Source organism: Lytechinus pictus, chromosome 14 (assembly GCF_037042905.1).
Source record: "Lytechinus pictus isolate F3 Inbred chromosome 14, Lp3.0, whole genome shotgun sequence".
Taxonomy (NCBI): Eukaryota; Metazoa; Echinodermata; class Echinoidea; order Temnopleuroida; family Toxopneustidae; genus Lytechinus; species Lytechinus pictus.
The window spans coordinates 24,230,262-24,250,264 of NC_087258.1; the positions used below are offsets into that span (position 1 = coordinate 24,230,262).

The 20,003-nt window shown below is 35.7% G+C and overlaps 1 protein-coding gene across 1 annotated transcript in view; it reads left to right on the top strand.

Annotated features, from left to right (window-relative positions):
- Positions 1 to 20,003, top strand: part of LOC129276896 (cilia- and flagella-associated protein 74-like) — a 46,649-nt gene that overhangs the window by 12,323 nt on the left and 14,323 nt on the right. The window contains exons 10-26 of the mRNA XM_064109784.1: positions 291 to 464; positions 3,325 to 3,501; positions 4,774 to 4,892; positions 6,455 to 6,521; positions 7,512 to 7,601; positions 8,475 to 8,598; positions 9,781 to 9,830; positions 10,850 to 10,937; positions 11,795 to 12,004; positions 12,437 to 12,633; positions 14,204 to 14,454; positions 14,861 to 14,948; positions 15,391 to 15,564; positions 16,246 to 16,379; positions 16,871 to 17,147; positions 18,044 to 18,199; positions 19,436 to 19,447. Of these exons, the coding sequence (XP_063965854.1) occupies positions 291 to 464; positions 3,325 to 3,501; positions 4,774 to 4,892; positions 6,455 to 6,521; positions 7,512 to 7,601; positions 8,475 to 8,598; positions 9,781 to 9,830; positions 10,850 to 10,937; positions 11,795 to 12,004; positions 12,437 to 12,633; positions 14,204 to 14,454; positions 14,861 to 14,948; positions 15,391 to 15,564; positions 16,246 to 16,379; positions 16,871 to 17,147; positions 18,044 to 18,199; positions 19,436 to 19,447 (2,388 nt within the window). The remainder of the gene's footprint in view (positions 1 to 290; positions 465 to 3,324; positions 3,502 to 4,773; positions 4,893 to 6,454; positions 6,522 to 7,511; positions 7,602 to 8,474; positions 8,599 to 9,780; positions 9,831 to 10,849; positions 10,938 to 11,794; positions 12,005 to 12,436; positions 12,634 to 14,203; positions 14,455 to 14,860; positions 14,949 to 15,390; positions 15,565 to 16,245; positions 16,380 to 16,870; positions 17,148 to 18,043; positions 18,200 to 19,435; positions 19,448 to 20,003) is intronic.

A 20,003-nucleotide genomic window follows, 5' to 3' on the forward strand; every position in this document is an offset into this window, starting at 1 on the left:
GGGTAACAACTTTCTTTTGCCTGGAAAGGGTTCTTCACATGTATCAGGAGACTGTTTTCAGACAATGTCGGACTGCCACCATTGCTATATTTTTAAAAAACAGCCTTTTCTAAGCTGCCTTCAAAATTTTAAATTTTGAGATACGAGGTTATATCAGCCCAGCGACGATATGCAAAAGAGAATGTCTTTGTTATATGGCCACAAACATTACCTAGATGTTTTTTTTTTTTATAAATCAAAACAAAGCTTTTTCTCTAAATACGGAATGATTTCACATCTGTGATTTACAGACCATCACGGAGGAGATGCTTCAGGATTCATCAGACGAGGAAGGAGAAGACTTCCTGTTCGGAGGATCGTCTGGTGTTGCCATGGCGATGGGTACGGTGGAGGATCCCATCAAGGAAGATCTAGCCAAGCCTGAGTTTGAAGGGTTGTGGAATAAGCAACACAAAGCTTACAAGGTGAGAATCAAGACAATTATCCACTTTTAACAGTTTCTCCTTCCGCTATCCTAGGAGTATTCTGGGTTTTGGGCGGTATTCTGGAAGATGTCATGAATATAGTCATAAATTTTGTCTGTCCTCTTTAGCGCACAAAAAATATGCAGTTTCATAAACAAGCATAAAACCATTACGTGCAAGAGGTACATGTACAGTGATGAAACTGGGTCTAGCAGTCATAAATTTTGTGGGTTTTTATTAAAAGTATCATAATCGATGTTGGTGTATAGATCCCAACACTGAATAAATTACATTGATATTGGTGTTTAGATACCAACACTGAATAAATTACATTGATATTGGTATTTAGATCCCAACACTGAATAAATTATATTGATATTGGTGTTTAGATCCAAACACTGAATAAATTACATTAATATTGGTGTTTAGATTCCAACACTGAATGAATTAAATTGATATTGGTGTTTAGATCCCAAAACTGAATGACTGAAATTGATATTGGTGTTTAGATCCCCAACTTGAATGAATTACATTGATATTGGTCTTTAGTTCCCAACACTGAATGACTGAAATTGATATTGGTGTTTAGATCCCAACACTGAATAAATTATATTGATATTGGTGTTTAGATCCCAACACTGAATAAATTACATTGATATTGGTGTTTAGATCCCAACACTGAATAAATTACATTGATATTGGTGTTTAGATCCCAACACTGAATAAATTACATTGATATTGGTGTTTAGATCCCAACACTGAATGAATTAAATTGATATTGGTGTTTAGATCCCAACACTGAATAAATTACATTGATATTGGTGTTTAGATCCCAACACTGAATAAATGACATTGATATTGGTGTTTAGATCCCAACACTGAATAAATTACATTGATATTGGTGTTTAGATCCCAACACAGAATAAATTACATTAATATTGGTGTTTAGATCCCAACACTGAATAAATTACATTGATATTGGTGTTTAGATCCCAACACTGAATAAATTACATTGATATTGGTGTTTAGATCCCAACACTGAATAAATTACATTGATATTGGTGTTTAGATCCCAACACTGAATAAATTACATTGATATTGGTGTTTAAGATACCAACACTGAATAAATTAAATTGATATTGGTGTTTAGATCCCAACACTGAATAAATTACATTGATATTGGTGTTTAGATCCCAACACTGAATAAATTACATTGATATTGGTGTTAAGATACCAACACTGAATGAATTAAATTGATATTGGTCAGTAGATCCCAAAACTGAATGAATGACATTGATATTGGTGTTTAGGTCCTAATACTACATGAATCACTGGCGTAAATCCGTGTTGATGGGTGGGGGGGATGACTGAAATATTTTGGCATTTTTTTGCAATCATGTTTTTAGATATGCAAGGAATTGTCATTGATATGTCCACAGTGGCGTACCGTGGGTCACGGCATTGGGGGGGGGGGGCACCAGCAAAATTTTTGAATGACTGAGTGAGTGTCCTAATAGAGACATTTTAAGGACAATGTCATTAAACGGATATGTATCTCACTCATCAAATAATGCAAGCGCGAAGCGCGAGCTGAAATTTTTTTATATTCACACCTAAAAAGGGACATTATAATCAAATTTGTGTAATCATGATAGGTACCTGTCTCGCTTAACAATGCGAGCGCGAAGCGCGAGCTGAAAACTTAGATAATTCAGACCTGAAGTGGGGCATTCTAAGTTTTCTTTGTAGGAATTAACCAGGACCATACGTATTTCATTAACCAAATGATGCGAGCGCAAAGCGCGAGCTGAAAATTTTTGATATTCAGATCAGAAGAAGGGACATTTTAAGGACTGATTTTAGGAATTCATGAAGAGCAGACGTATCTCACCAATCCATGAAAAATGCGAACGTAATCACGGACAGGAAATGTTTCATATATACGAAGACCTTAACATGGGGCAATCACTTTTGAGTCATGAAAAAAAAGCATATGTCACTACATAAAATAATGATAACTCAAGTGCTAGGAAATATATTTGGTTTATATTGACTTGAAAACGGGATGTTTTGGTACAACAGGATTAAATATCTCGTTAAACAGACAATGCGAGCCCCAGGAACAATTGAGACGTAGGCCCTGGGCAAATTATGTTTCATAAAGTTATGATAAAAATGTTTCTTATGTAATGTAACTTAACATAATTTTAATATAATATAACATTATAATGAATAATATTTTCTTCTTTCCCACTACGTTTCTCTTCCTTTCTCCCTCTTTTCTCCTTTTCTCCCTTTCCCCGTTTTTTTTTTGTCAGCCAATGGGGGGGGGGATGTGCCCCCCATGTCCCCCGTAGTTACGCCACTGTATGTCCATATGGCAAATACCCCTCCAATATTATTATCTTTTTTACCCCATGATGGTTTAATGGTTTATTAGAGATTACATTCAAAATTTTTTGACATTCCATCTTCATCCCTTCCCAAAGACCCCAACATTGATGAATTGGAAGTATTTCGTTTGGAAATGGTGAACTGGCTCTTTATTTGCATTTTATGATTCAATAATATTATTTTATTTGTTAAGCGGTATTTTTGGAAGAATTTTCACCAATAAAACAATTATCTCTTGTGATTTTTTTTTCATTTTTTTCGTAAAAAGTGGGGGGGATGTTTGTACAGGCCATCCCCCCCTCCTCGAAAAGTGGGGGGGATATATCCCCCCCATCCCCCCGGGATTTACGCCAGTGACATGAATGAAGTAGATATTGGTATTTAGATACCAATACTGAATGACTGAAATTTGTATTGGTGTGTAGATCCCAACACTGAATGAATGAATTGTTATTGGTCTTTATAGATTCCAAAGGATGAGGAGAAGACGTATACACTGAATTACCCCAGTAAAATGGAGAAGGAGATGATGGCCGCTGCTCTTGATAAACATCGATCGGGGATAGTCAAGAAACAGATTGCAGCCGGAAGAGAATTTAAAGGATGTGCATTTGTCAGTAAACCTGAGACAGTCCACTTTAAGGTACAGACAAGTTTGAACAGTATTTCTTTGTTTTGAAGACAAGATAATGAGTAGCTAAATGATAATATACATTGTACATGTACATATGGTAGTTGTAATGTATAATAACTGTACTTTGTCATGTGAAACAGAAGTGTGTATTCATGATGATGAAGGATAGTTATCTTTCAAGTATTAATTTGAAAATCTTAACTTTAAAACAGTTTTATTCATTCATTCATTCTTTCTTCCTTGCTTTTGTTTGATGTTCCTCTGAGACGTCTTAATATTGAGGTAGAAATTCATCAGCTTAGTGGCATTAAAACTTTTATATTCTATTACAGTATGTCATTTTTATGACTATTTGAGGTTTAATAATGCCAAAATTGCCTCTTTGAAACATGACTATTGGTACACTGGAAAACTAAACAAAAAGGTGAAAATAACCTCTTAGAATCTGCAAAATGATTTCAAAATGTTGAAATTATATATATCGTTATGTCAAAATATTTGCTTGATAATAATAACCAAGGACTGATAGTTGTAAATACATTACCTTTCAGGTTGATATCTTCTCATTGTCACAAATTTAAATGTAGATTCCAACTGTGATATAAATCTCAAAATTGAAGATTGGAAATAAAAAATTATAAGATGAGCAACCTTGTGTTTGTATTTATAATAAAAAGAATGTGCCTACTAATACTGGTAGAAAATGCACAGTTTCTGAGAAATTGACAAAAAAAAATTCCCCCACACTTACAGATATTGTATGTTCCCAAATGTGCTTACATGTGTCTGTGTCAATAGTATTCACTGTGCTTGTTTTACATGGATTTAATTATTTCACAAAGTTTAGTTTGCTCAAACTCACTACATGTCAATCTAGATCTCATATGATATCGTTTATACAAACTTAATTTCGAAAACTTTCTCATGAAATTATCGTTTGCTGCAAGTAGTTGAGTTAATAATAATAACAGTATATTTACCCAGGGTTGCCACTTCAGTTCCGAAAACTGTTCTCCCAGTGGGCCCTGCTATTATTATTACCCGGCTAAGCTAGGCTGCCTATTCAGGTGCACACAGCTTTTTGAGGAATTACTTCCTGCCGGTAGCCATTTACCTCACCTGGGTCGAGTGCAGCACACTGTGGATGATTTCCTTGCTGAAGGAAATAACGCCATGGCTGGGATTTGAACCCACGACCCCCTGTTTCAAAGTCCGGAGACTAATCCACTTAGCTTTCATTAATTCTGAAGATATCTTCTGCTCTGTCTGTTTTTTTTTAAGGATTTTGATGTTGGTAAGCCATACAAGAAGAGGATTATCCTGACTAATATCTCCTACAGCGTTAACTTCCTCAAATATGTGGATTTATCAGAACATCTTAAAGACTTCATTGATGTACAGTAAGTTCTCTTTATTTCTTAATCTGTAATATATATATATATGCCAGCTGTTCTTTATTTGTTTTTGTTTTTTAATGAAAATACTGCAGTTTTTATGAAAAATACATTTTTTTTTAATTGCATGTGTGACTTGTTTTGAGAAAAGTAAAAAAAATGCTGTTTTACAATCTAAAATATTTTTTATTTTATTATTATTATTTTTTTTTCATGTATATATACAGTGCGTATCAATAAAAAGTTAACACTTAGAAAAAATCCTATAAAATTATATATTTGTAATATCCTGAAGATTTTTCCACATTTTAACATTGGTACAGATCCATTTTAGCAAATGACGATATAACTGTTGAAAAATATTTCCGCTTGAGTGAGCACCACTTACTTTTGAAAAGTTAGTGAAAAATGATTTGCGCAGAACTTGGTAATAGTTATGCAAATAAAAGTAGACCTTAATCATGAAGAACACGTGGAATTTAGCTAGTAAAATTGATTTGATGATATCTTTGACCTTTTTTAACTTGTTTCCTTGCCCAAAACACTTTGAAGAGTGCATTGCGCCCCACCCCACTCCCCCACACACCGAGGCCATCTTGACGGTATTTGCTTTACACTGAGCTGTGATTTACATGAAATGGCTTAGGCTTCATTTTCATTTTATTAATCATTGTCAAGCTTGGGAAAAGTGTGGAGGAAACAAGTATCAAATCAAAAATGAAATGTAAACCCACTTTAATGACACAAACTTAGTGAAAAATGCTGGAGATGTCTGATATTAGCTTTTGTTCAGATTCAGTTATGTCCTCAGATCCAGCTGGCACACAAAAGGGTAAAGGTTGTGCTTACTAAGTGTTGAAATTTCAATTTGGGTGGCAAAATTGTTACAAAATGCTGGAATGTATTCGTTTTATTTCAATCGACTAAAAGTGGAAGGGAAATGAATGAGAAATGTTTCGCAGGGTAAGTTTTATTTCGCCCTTTCCCCTTGACACAGCGTGAAAACGAGCATTTCTGCGCAAACAGATTTCTGCGAGCTTTACAAAAATGGACAGTGCTCACTCAAGTGTAACATTCTGTCAAAACTTTTACTTTCATTAGATAGATGAGACCCAAACCCAAGATTATATGTGAAAAAATTACCCACATGTTGTATATTTTTTAATTCCCAGGGCTTTTTCAAAGTGTAAACTTTTTTTTGATACGCACTGTATATATATATATATATTTTTTTTTTTTGGGGGGGGGGTAGTGGAGATAAAGAATTAGACAGACAATATGAATATGAATATTCCCTGTACCCTCCCTTTTCTCTCTTTGTAGTGCTTACACCCATCCTATGAGTTGTATATGACATACAACTTGAATTTGAATGCAACTTAAGTTTAATAGATATAACACTTAAAAAACCACTCTGATCCTAGTTTGGATATAGCATACCTACCAGAGTTCCTGAAGTCAATTTAGGTTTCAAAGAGTAAAATAAATAAAGATTGATGTAGAAAAATAATGAAATAGTACATTTCGTGTTTCAAAAAACTTTATATATTTTTTTTAATTAATACTAGATTTGATCCACCTGGCCAGATGTCAGCTGGTATGAGCTGTGAAATGCTTGTCACATACAAACCAATGGTAAGATAAACTACATAAATCGCAATTAACAGTAGTTTAACTCTTTATGGTTTGAATGGTTATTGTCAGGGAATAACTTCGCTTACCAAATTTGATTAGTAATTTTGGTCATGAGAGAAAAGCTCTCAACTATATTGTTTATAGTCCCATGTTAAAAAAAAATCTGCAAGACAATACTTTTTGTGTAGCAGTCTTTGAAAAATACAGAGCATATTGTGATGCGATACCAGGAAAATTATTCCCTGTTCTTATTTTTGTTTGGGGTTTTGGAGGTCTTACATCCAGACCCTCAAGCAGATCAAATATCATATTTTGCATTGAGTTTTCTCAGCATGCATCAAAGAGCACAAATAATTGTGAAGGTTGGTCCTTTGATGTATTGTCTGACATTGATTTCAAACAATTTATACTAGATTTAAGCAAAGGAAGATGATATCACTGCTGTTTATGCTGGTTTTGAAATGGATTAAATTGAACAGTGCTTGTTACAATCGATCAAGGTTTCGGGAAGCTACAGTGTACAGTAGACATGTTGAAAAGAAGATGGTAATCTTTGCTTAATGTACTTTCCTTCCCCAGGAGTAAGCCTTCTCTTAAGTAGCACCCCCCCCCCTTGGAAAATTTCATTAAACTTTCTTGGCAGTGCCAGTCTTCATAACCAATAAGAAGTATTTTAGTAGCTTATAACAGTATCTAGTGGGTTGTCATTGATAACATGATTCAAGAAACAGGTCCATTTAATGACTTTAGAACTTCTGCATATGGCATCATAATCTGATAGTGCCCCCCCCCCCCCCTCAGAGGATATAGGAATATGTGCATACAAAGTTGTCAGAGATGCGCCAGCTGCATACCACCAATGCACGCAAGGAAATGGCTTCAGCCTCCAAGATGGCAGTGCGATGACATCAATGCATAAGGTCTTTTACTGATATTGACTGATAGGGTGTGTAATATTATGTGCTCTTAAATGTTTCTTGTTGTTTATAGATCAATGAAGACCTTGAAGGCGAGGTGCAATTCTTGGCTCAGACGGGTCCTTTCTGCGTTCCTGTTAAGTGCTCTACAAAGAAATGTGATGTAAGTTAATTCACCCTTTTTCAAAGTGTTAATTCTCCATTTAATGCAGGAAATAATTGAATGGTAGCAGTATTCTTGGTTTTTGTCTTAACTAAATGATTGGTGACATTTCTTTGAAATTGATAATATTTATTATGATATCAAAGTACTATAGGTATCTATGTTATTGAAAACATGACAATTTTTTTTAAATAATTGGTCAGAAATAAATATTGTGAAGGAATGGTCATTGTATCGGCTGAAATAGATTGAGGAAATTGTAATGTCATTTTGGTAATGGAAAATAATAGAAAATGTGAATGGTATTCAAAATGTGAGACAAAGAATTAAAGTTTAATGTTTATATGGACCTACCACCTCAAAACCACCAATAAGTCGCCCAAAATAAATTATAAGATTTTCATTGAAATTGAAAGAGTCATCTCCAGCTTTAAAATGATATATAACTTATCGAAATTGATCAACAATAGCCCACACAACTATTTGAGTGCATAGAGAAGAAATTCATTAAGAGCTTAAAAAGAATAAGAATAAAACAAGGTTTGAAGTCTGCTGGAGGTCAATCAAGCATGAAATTTGCACAATGTACAAATCTCATCAAAACTTCCAAGATATCCGGAAAAAATGGTGTCCGACTAACTCTTGCATCTCGTTTTCTACTTAACTTAACAACTTCAAATGTTGACAGTAGGAAGAAGAAGAATACATGCAACTCTTTCAGATGAGCTAATTTTCCAATTTTTACTTTCTAAACACCAAATTACTGTTTTGGATATTTACAGAGAATCATCTCTGGCGACTCATTGTTGGTTTGGGGGTGGCAGGTCACACATAATCATTGTTTTTTACCTTTTATTTTTGATGTGCCTTTAGCTGTCGAGTGATGTAGACTCTGTGAATTTCGGGACCCAGGTGATTGGAGAGACCTTGAAGAAGACTATCACCCTGTTCAATAAAGGAGCTAAGGGATGTAACTTTGAATTCATCAAGACCACAGGTTAGTATAGTATAAGAATATATTATGATGCTGAAACTATTCACATCGAAGGAACATCAACATCAATAGTACTCTTCTCCCGAGGGTCAACGGCCCGACGTAGAATGGTACTATTGATGTTCCTGTGTGAATAGTTTTAGCTTGTTCCGAGAATGAGTCATTGTATATTTTTGTTATATCCCTTCCACCTGCATCATTCCTCATCACATCAAATAAGAAAAAAATAAGTTAATAACTTATGAAAAATTTCATCAAACTTTTAGGATATGCTGATCGCTTGGCAGGCAGCCCCCTCCCCACTGGCGCACCCAGTAAAATGCACACGGTGGCTACAGCTGCCATGACAGGCAGTGCATGCACACGTCATTGGCGAAGTCAGCAAGGAAAATGAACTATTTCATTGCTAACGTCTTGTCCTAGTAAAAACTATTCATTTTCTCCTTGTGTGCACTCTCAATTCAACAATCCTAAGCAAGGGATAAAATATTCATTATCCAATGCAATGCTGGACCTGTTGCATTACTGATATACAAATGATACACATCACCAAGGGCATTAGTAAGAATTATTCACACAAGCTACTTTTTCACATTCCTAATACGGCTGGGTGATAGCTGAGGGTATTTGAACTTTACAAAGGTAGCATGCGAGTATGATTATTCTAAAGCCCAAACAAAAATGGTGTATATTATTGTGTATTTTATGCTTTATAAGCTAGTGATGTGGATTATCGTCATTTGATAAACCATCCTCATCTCAAAACCTTGACCGGTCAATATAACTAGTCATTAGTACAAGTCATTAGCAAATTTTCCTGTTAGCTAAAAATAACTGACTGGTCAGGTGATAGATTTCAGCCAATCATTTGATTAGGATCTATATCCCTGTTTTGTAGAATTATTTAATATTCAATTCTCTGTTATAGTAATATAATAATGTCCACAATTATTATATAATATTGGATGCACTCAAGTGGTGTATCAAATATAGTGCATTCAGCAGAGCAAATATTCCATTAGTCAAAGACAAGTGTAATATCCATACAGATGAATGGATTGCTTTGTTTCCTCTTTCAACAATGCTTAATTCATCCCTTTATTACATATAAGTAAGAAAATATGGTTTTGTGTATCAAGGTTTATAAGATTATATTTGAATTCATATTCTTGCATTGATATGTAGGTCTGAAAGCAAGAACTATAACATCAGCAGGGACATCACTTGGGAGAATGGTAAGATATTAGCCCAAAATTATTTTGATATAATAATGATGATATTTTATTCATCTAGGATAAACACTTCAGTCATAAAAGTGCTCTATAACATACTGTTATTTCACTTCTCTAGTCTAAATACTGAGTCCCTAGCGAGAAGGCAGAAGGTTCCTTTTGATAATTTCATCATTTTCACCTGTGTGAATCGAATGAAAATGTAAAAAATATAATGAATATTATGTGAAGAATGTTGACAGCAAGTTTTTCCATAATGGTTCATTCCATGTTCCAATGTTAAAGGACAAGCCCTCCTCAACAAAAATTTGATATGAATAAAAAGATAAAAATCAAACAAGCACAACACTGAAAATTTCATCAAAATCGGATATAAAATAAGAAAGTTGTGACATTTTTAAGTTTTGCATAATTTCACAAAACAGTTATATGCACATCCTGGTCTGTATGCAAATGAGGAGACTGATGACATCATCCACTCACTATTTCTTTTATATTTTATTATATGAAATATTCTAATTTTCTCCTCATTGTCAAGTGAAACAAAAATTAATTCCTCCCTGAACATGTTAAATTAGAATCGTTCAATATTATATGGTTCAGTCAAGTTGGTCCGTCTTGTCATATTTGTAAAAAATGAAATATTGTATAATTCAAACAATAAAAAACAAAAGAAATAGTGAGTGATGGACATCATATACTTACTCATTTGCATGTCACTGAGTTGTGCATATCACTTTTTGTGAAAAATAAGCAAAACTTTAAAATGCTATAATTTTCTTATTTTACACCCGATTTTGATGAAATTTTCAGCGTTATGCTAGTTTGATTTTTCTCTATTTATTCAAATCAAAATTTTTCTGGGGTGGACTTGACCTTTAAGTGTCACATGGACTGCCTACCTTGGTACTCCCTGTAGCAGACTCAATCTCAATCAAATGTAATTATTCCACAATGTTTGTGAAGACTAGCGATGATAGAAAATATTCTGAATTTAAGACTGACATTTTGCTTGATTTTAGACCACTGCCGAAGAGACGGTTTTAGAAGTAGAAGTGAAAGAACCTACTCCAAAGAAAGGAAAGAAAGGAAAAAGCAAGAAGAAAGACGGTATGTGAACAATGATGTTAGATTGCCGTGACCACTTGACAAATAAAATTAAATCACTGTCACGTGAATGATTACTGAAAGTTCCCAATTTCCTAAGTTCTCTGAAAATATGTTTCACTCTGCCCTTTAACATGTGAATGTAGTGAAGCTCTTGTACATAGCAGGGGGGGGGGAATTACAAGGGGGCTTGGGCAAGTTCGCCCCCTAAATGCTCAAAAGATCCCTGTTAAATAAAAAAAAAACGATAGAAAATCCACATTAAATGCAATGTTTAAGCTCATCCTTTTTGAGGAATTACTTCCTGCTGTTACCCATTTACCTCACCTGGGATTAAGTGCAGCAAATTGTGGATCAATTTCTTGCTGAAGGAAATTACTCCATGGCTGGGATAAGAAATGGCAATGTTCTCTGAGTGCATTTAAAGCAACTGAATACTCCAAAGATGGCATATTTTCTTAATGATATTAGTAATAAAATTACATTTCTATAGCGCATAATACACAAAGTCTCTATGCGCTTCACATATATATGAATTAAGTATCTCAACTTATAAAATACAATATGGTCATTGAAAAGAACAGATTACAACAGGATTAGATCATTCAATAATTATACAGCATGGCATAAAACCATGCAATTTATGATAAAGCATAATACAATAACTTAACTCTTGACATATTCCAAATTCTGACTTTTATTATTACAGTGCAAATAAAAAACCATAAGGCAAAGACATAATCAATTCTTAAACAGGTACGTTTTAAGTGCAGTCTTAAAAGGTCTGGATGGTGGCTGCAGTCCTTATATCATGATTTTGTCTATTGATTTATTAATAAACTTTTCTCCGCTTGTCTTAGATGACAAAGCCAAAGCAAAAGCTAAACCCAAGCCAACATCAGAGACACCAGTAGTAGATACAGTCCCAGGTTCATCACCAAGGAAAGAAGAGATAAGAGATGAAGAAGACGGAGGAGATCACTTAGATGTTAATGAAGATGATAAAGGAGAGAGGCTGGCATTGTCAGGACGTAGCAAGAAGTCAGTTGTCATCGTAAGGGAAGATGATGGTGAGTCAATTCTCTGATATTTTTAGAATATTTATAAAATCATTATTTATCTGGCACTTCAAACACATTCATTCAAGTTATAAAAAAAAAAAGTTTAAATATCAATACATGAAATGATGATGGTGATGATGATGATGATCGTTGATGATAATGATTTCCGATGATGATGATCGATGATGTTGCTACTGATGATGATGCTGCCGATGTTGCTGCCGATGATGCTGCCGATGATGATGATGATGATGATGCTGCCGATGGTGATGATGATGAGTCTAATATTTGCTAGTCATAGTCTAACTTGACCATCTGTCTGTTGGAACGTCGTCCCATTGCAGATGATCATGATGAAGAAAATTTTAGACAATGATGGTGGTGGTGATTGTCATTAATCTGTTAAATATAGTAATTGTGAATTTCTCTATTTTACTCTAGATGATGATGCTATCTCTTTAGACGATGATGATGATTTAGGACCAGGAGGATTAGATGGGATGAGATGCGGTGAAGTGACTGGAGGCGAGATCGGGCCATTCTCATCCATTAAACTAGAAATCATCTTTGCTCCTCACACCCCCGGCAAAGTTGACGTGGACTTTGAAATCAGATTTACTGATGAAGATTCCCAGACAGTAAGTGATCCTTGTTGTTTTAGTCTCTTCATTAATTCAAAATTCTTCCTTTGAATTGTTGGTTGGTTGGTTTTTATTCACGATTAAAAATGCATAAATATAAACAAATTAAACATTACATGACCAAATAATTAAAAAACAATATAACAAATTAACAATATAACAGTAATCAAACTGAACAATGCATGTAATTGTGTGGAAGCATCAAGGTGAAGCGGTTCTGACTCTCACCTTGTAATCAGAGGGTGTTGTGTTCGAATCCCACCGAGGCCTAGCCTCCTTTGGCAAGGCGTCAAATCACGCTTTACCACTCTCCAACCAGGTGTTAAGTGTGTACCTGGCAGGATGCGAAAGCTTATGTAGTATGCTTAGCAGATGAGTCTTGAACTCTTGTTAGAATGCTCCCCACCAGGGAGTGGAGAAAGTCCATACATTGTGTGCAGGCATGCCAGGATCCGCTGACCGGGGTTACGTGTTAAGCACTTAGAAACACAAAGTATTAAGCACTACATTGTATGTAATTGTAAATATTAAAATATTTATTATTGTAAAGTCTAGGGAGTGGCTTCACCACGCTGTTTGTAAAGTTACGCACAACTTTATGCACAAATGTTTCCGGGGGGAAGGGGTGTTTCACAAAGATTTAAGTATAACTAAGAGTCGCACTTAAATGCCGAGTTGCCTGCGATATACATTTTAAAAGGCATGACCGCATTGGTCAGGGACGCACACTAGCGCATATCAATCAATCAGATTGCGCGTTACATATCATGTGCGCGTGGGCATTTAAGTGTGACTCTAAGTCATACTTAAATCTTTGTGAAACACCCCCAGCTCTTAGGTGATCAATCAGCTACATGTTCATCATGGGACTTAATTCAAAATGTCATTTCAAATGAACAAAAATAGGACAAATGGTCTCCATCAAGAGTCTCTTTTTCTTTCCCTGGAAAGAACATGGGGTATATAGCATATCCTTTTGTTGTGTTATTTTGTTAATGTGCTCAGAGATTTTGTATATTTTGACTTTAATATTTCAACACACGTTGAATGACATTTATTTTTTTAATATAGATTCATAACAAGCATTAGGTCACAGAATTTATGATCTTAGATAATTTGTTAGAGCATTTTGAGTTATTTCAAAGTTTCTTGAATGATTTTCATGTTGAGTTATGTAAACCCATACCAAGAGTTATGCCACAACATTTGATAAATTTTTACTGCTTTTTGACTAAGTGAAATTCTTGAAAGATTTTCATTTCTGTGTTATTCGGTGGGTGCATCGTGGTCTAGTGTTCCTGACTCGCGCCTTTGAAACAGAGGGTCGTGGGTTTGAATCCTAGCCATGGCGTGTTTTCCTTCAGCAAGAAATATATCCACACTGTGCTGCACTCGTCCCAGGTGAGGTGAATGGGTACCCGGCAGGAGTAATTCCTTGCATGCACTGAGCGCCGGTGATGGTAGCTCAAGCTAAAGCCGGGGGTAATAATAGCAGCGCTTTGTATCCCCAGGCAAAAAGCGCTTTATAAATCCAGCTATTATTATTATTATTATTATATCCATGCAGATCGATATCAAGGGATATGCCACAGCCATAGATGTGCCGGTGTGGGTAGAAAGACAGACAATAGACCTCAAGATTTGCATGTTTGATCGGCTCTACCAAGACGCGATCGTTGTGAACAACCGGGCAACAACGGCGCTGCGTCTCCTGTTTGAGGTGCAGAAGGAGCTTAGGAATTACATGGAGATCCTGCCCAAGACGGCCTACATCCAAGCTCAATCACAGTTCTCAGCCCAGCTTAAGTTTCTGCCAAGGTATGAGATTTTATTGTTTGTCAGTATTAACAACAAAGTAAAGGAAAAGAAATATATCTTAATTTTTATCATTATTACTACTACTATACATTGTTATTATCGTTATTTTCCTTATTATTAGTAGTATTATTATTAGTATTATTACTGTTATTGTTATCATCATTATCCTCATCATTATTATTATTATCATTATTACTGCTATCATTATTAGTAGTAGTAGGAGCAGTATTATTATTAGTAGTAGTAGTAGTATTAGTATTGATATTAGTATTAATATAAGTATTTGTATTATTATTGTTGTGGGCCAGCCAGCATGCTGGAAGGCACACTTAGCGTTTGCTTGTTATCAGTATCATTACTATCATTATTATAAATTATTATCATGATCTTTTCTGTGTATTATTAGGCATAGTCTTATAAAGGATGCTGCCAAGTTCTTTGACGAGGAGACTGGCGTCCTTGAAGTCCCTACTATTATCAAAGTCGCTGATCAGGTTGGTAACTCTTAAACACTCGCATGGCATCTACTCCAGCCAAAACCTCAGGAGAAGATGTCATCTGTGGCTACATTTTTTTTCTCCAAATACACTGGATTAAGATCTCCGGCTTCAAAATCACATCTTTTCAAATATGTATTTGGGGCATATTTCGGGAGGGGCTTTTGGCACTTTTTAACTGGTGATTTCTGCCCGACAATTTATATCTAAATTTTAGAACGCCGTAAAAATGATATTTATGTCATAACAATTGTATTGATATGTAAAAGACCATATTAAAAATCAATATACTTCTCCGATAAATGCCTTAAAATGTATTGTCATTATTTTAAATAAATAGCTGGATTTGTACAGTGCTTATTCCAGAGGATACAACGCACTTCATTGGAGATGAAGCAATTTAGAAATTATTGTTTATTTCTTTTATGATTTCTTCCAGACCCGTCCAGTTCCCTTCACCATAAGCGCTGTCGTCACCAAGTCTGACTTTGAATTTGATGTCGATTCCATCGACTTCGGTTTCTGTACCATCTACGAGTCGGTCATCGCAACCGTCAAGCTCACCAACACTTCTGTTCTCTCTCAGAAATTTGGTTTCGTCAATTTACCGGATGTAAGTGCTGTATAAAAAGATAGACTGTGGTGCATGCTATTGTGGAAAATAATTCAGTTGACTCCATAATTTTGATCTCCAACTTTCAGTTAGAGTATAGAATATCATTATGCAGTCCGTCCTCTCTTATTTAGCATCCCTTTATCTTGATTTGATTGATTGGTGATTTATTGGTGGGGATTTTTTACCTGATTGCTAAGAAAGCATGAATGCTTGTAAGCAAGCAACCAGAGGACCGATGGCTTAAGGTCCTCTCCGAAGGACCTGGTAATGAGGATTAATGCCTTACCAAAGGGCACTAGCGCACCAAGTGGGAATCGAACCCGGGTCACCGGAATACGAATCCCCTGCTCTACCGACTGAGCTATCGCGCCTCCTGTATTATATGGACAATTTATTTTTTACAATAATTATCGAGAAAGTGAGAACTTCTACACATAGTCACATGAATTAGATATTACTACCAATGTAATTTACATACACTACCCTCAAATTTTCTTCTAAATAACTTGCCTTTTGACATTTACACACCCCTAATCAGTTATGCTCAATTTCCTCTTCAATTAATTCATTAATTTCTTAAAATGCCAAAAATCTGGTTGTTTTATATAACGAAACCTTTATTATCATCGTCGTATTCGTCATTATCATCATTATTATATTTTTATGTTTTTTATGTAGTTCATTGATGTGCAACCAAATGAGGGCTTTGGAACCCTGTTACCGTTTGAAACCATTGAACTGGACATTATCTTCAGTGCTCAGAAGGCTAAAGAATATAGCTTTGAGTTGACCTGCAAGTCGGGCATTAACAGGTATGACGGCTGTTTGGGCAGGGTAGATGTGAAGTGTGTATCATGGTTTTGAACCATGAAATCATTAAACCACTCATATTTCTAACAGGATATTGTTAAGTTCTCTCAGGAGACTATGAGATGGCGCTGCTTTTCCGATGGCGGCGTCATCGTCATCATTGAAATCTGAACCAAGCTTAAGTTTTTGATATTTCATCATAACATGGAAAGTATATGGTCCTATTTCATGACACTTGGACATACATGTAAGGGTAATCAAGTAATTGCTGAACATCCTGCCTGAGTTTCAGGTCACATGGCCGACGTCAAAGGTCATTTAGGGTCAATGAACTTAGAACATGTACATGTAATTGAAATTTTAAGTTTTTTAAATGTTATCATAATTTTAAAAGTAAAAGGATCTATTGCATGAAACTTGGACATAAGGGTAATTATCGATGGTTACATAAAGTACACTTTCCAGTATTACCGAATCATTTACTCTTTGACAGAGACTTCAAGATCTCCTGCAGGGGTGTAGGAGTTCACCCTCCCCTTGATCTTTCTCACTCTGTGATTCACTTCGCTGCCACTGCTCTAGAGGATACCTCCATCACATCCCTGTACATCCTCAACACGCACACCAACGCTAACGAGTTCACTCATCCTGTACCTCGTATCGGGAAGGGAGAGATCGCCCCGGTAGGACCCACGTCCTTTGAGTTCGTGGTGCCCAAGGGAGCGCCGATCGCCATTTCTCCCTCGGTCGGTACACTGCAACCGGGAAAGGTAAGTTCTTTTAACGTCTGCTGCGATGGTTCCATGACATTTGCTCCAGCAACGATTGCTCCGCTGTCAATCCCACGCACTAAGCGAATGAATAACTTCAACCCTGTTTATGATACCTTACCCTACCCTATACCAGTTGTGGTAACGATCTCAAATTGAGTTCAAACAGAAATCCAATAAAATTACCACACAGGTGTTTCTATGTATAAATAAAAATATATGTGGCAAATTGCTCTCAAAGAACATGCATAATTGCTGAGAAACAAGCAAAAAAAGCATGGAATTCCAGCAAATGACAGGTATTTTTCCAAGCAATATTGATACACTGTCCCACATATGCTTTTCTGTGCAAGTGATCATCGGAATTATCAGTTTTGAGCTAAGATTTCATGATTTCACAAAGATAAAAGAAAGTTCACATTAATGTACCAGATCTAGATAAATGATAATATGGTGACAATTAACCTTGATTTAAAAGACTTTCTCATGAAATAATTGTTTGCTGCAACTACTTTCTTATACCTTTAAACCCTAGCCCTCACCCTCCAATTTACACGAAAAAAGTCCCGGAGCAATTGTCGCAAGCACAAATGTAGTTTCACTGCTACAATACGTGTGTTTATGGTTCTTGATCGCCATGCATTCAAGGATTGAATTGTACTATGCCAAGAGGGCAAGCACACCCATAAAAATAAAAGCTATCAAAAAGTTTGCAATGCACATTACGTTCTAAATATGACTCATAATCATTTAAAATATATAGAAATACAAAAAATTGGTTTAAATTCCAAAGAGAACATTGTGTAATGGAATGAGAGAAGTGATATTGCATTGATTAGAAAAAAATCATCAGAAGAGTTGTTTATCACAGTACTCTACTATCTACGTCTACACAGAAAAGCTGTATCTCTGTGAAGTTCAGTCCAAGCCTCGGTGATGCCGAGATCCGAGAAGAAGCCGTGAGACTGGTTACAAGGAATCAAGAAGCCCAAGCCAGGAAGGAGTTCGAGGAAGCTCAGTTAGCTGCGAAGAGGAACGCTGCGGAAGCTGAGGTAAGGCTTTCTTTTCTGTGTATGCATTGAGCTTTGTGTAGGCACCTTACCAAATGTCAGTGCTGCGTCTTTCACAGAGGAATCCTGGGTCCCGTCTAACAAAGAGTTACGATTGATCCGATCAACCTCAACTGGATGGACATCCATCAGTGTCATAGTTTTTTTCGACAGGAAAGATGCATGATATCCTTTGTAAACAAAGAGAATCATACAAACAGAATTTTCAAGAAAACAGTGAGTGTATGAATATACAACATATATTCTGAACAAATTTGCATTTTAGATGCTGACGTTGCTGGCCGTCCATAGTTCTGGTAGATGTGATCAATCGCAACTATGGAAAGCCAGCAAAGTCAACATATAAAATGCATGTTTGTTCAAAAGAATTTCTAGATATAAATGTATATCCATAAATTCATTGATTTCTTGACAATTTGGTATGTTCTCCTTTGTTTACAAAGGGCATTTTGCAAGTTTTCTGTAGAAAAAATTATGACACTGATGGATTTCCATAGAGTTACGATTGATCAGATCAATCATAACTCTTTGTAAGATGGGGCCCCAGGTGTATGATTGATTGTGGACGTAAATTTGACTTCCAATTGATGGCAATTTTCTTGCAACACTCCAGCAGACTAAATGATGAGGAATGCATGAAAGGTGCTATGACAGACGCATAGCGCCTCAGTAGCAGGATCCCTGCTAAAAGACGCAGCATAGACTTTTTTGTATTAGATGTCTTATTGCTTTTCTTGTTCGTCTGTGGTTATAGGATCTAGCAAGCCATGCAATGGCATTATGCGATTATTATTAAAGTCTCATTTCTTTGCACTTGTATGTTTGCTTTCTGTATTGATGCTTTCATTAGTTTGTATATACGCAGAAGAATATGTGCACATAGTAACTGCGCTTTATAAATGGACATTTCCATTTCATTATTGTTCATTAATTCATTTATTCATTGATGCTTTGTTTCCTTATGTATTTATTAATATTATTCATCATATATTTACTTTGTTTACCTATTTATTTTATATTTAATTTGTATGAGTTCAATTTTTTGTTTAAAATCCAATATTTCATTTATTTCCAGTTAAAAAACGATGTATGTAAATGTCCATTGATTGCTGTAGAAACTGTATGCACTTCTAGCTTGACCTGCTTGTATTTTCTCCCTCTCTCTCTATGCCTTGCCTTACCTTGCACACCCTTACCTGCTTGCTACTCTCACCACAGGAAGAAGAAAAGGTAAGTGCTTCATTTATTGTATAGTCATCGCAAAAATATCAAGGCCCTGTCGCATTGTCCGTGCAAGTCTTGCGAGTGATTTGCAGGTGATTGCCCTGCCCGCAAGTCACAAAAATGTGTTGAACATGTTCAAAACTTATCTGCGTGCCAGTCAGACTTGCGTGCGCTTCTGCGAGCAACTGCGTGTGAGTTTCGTGCGTGATACTGTCAAAGTGGGCGACCTGCGGTTAGCAATGGTAGTTACCCTGCAAGCCATATGCAAAGCTGAATAATAATAATAATAACTGGCATTCGTAGAGCGCCAACTATCTAGGAACAATCTATTCCGAGGCACATTTTGTAAAATTATTATTATTACCTCGAGCTGCCTTTCAGCGCTTGTGCATTCAAGGAATTAATCCTGCCGGGTATGAAACGATGTGACAGGGCCTTGAGCATTAGTTTGTTTTGTCTCGAGTAGGTTTAGAATAAAATATTTGAAATTTATATTCCATTTACTTTGAGTGTTTTCTGGATCCTGTTTCATAAAGACTTGTTTTGATAGCAGATGCACAAT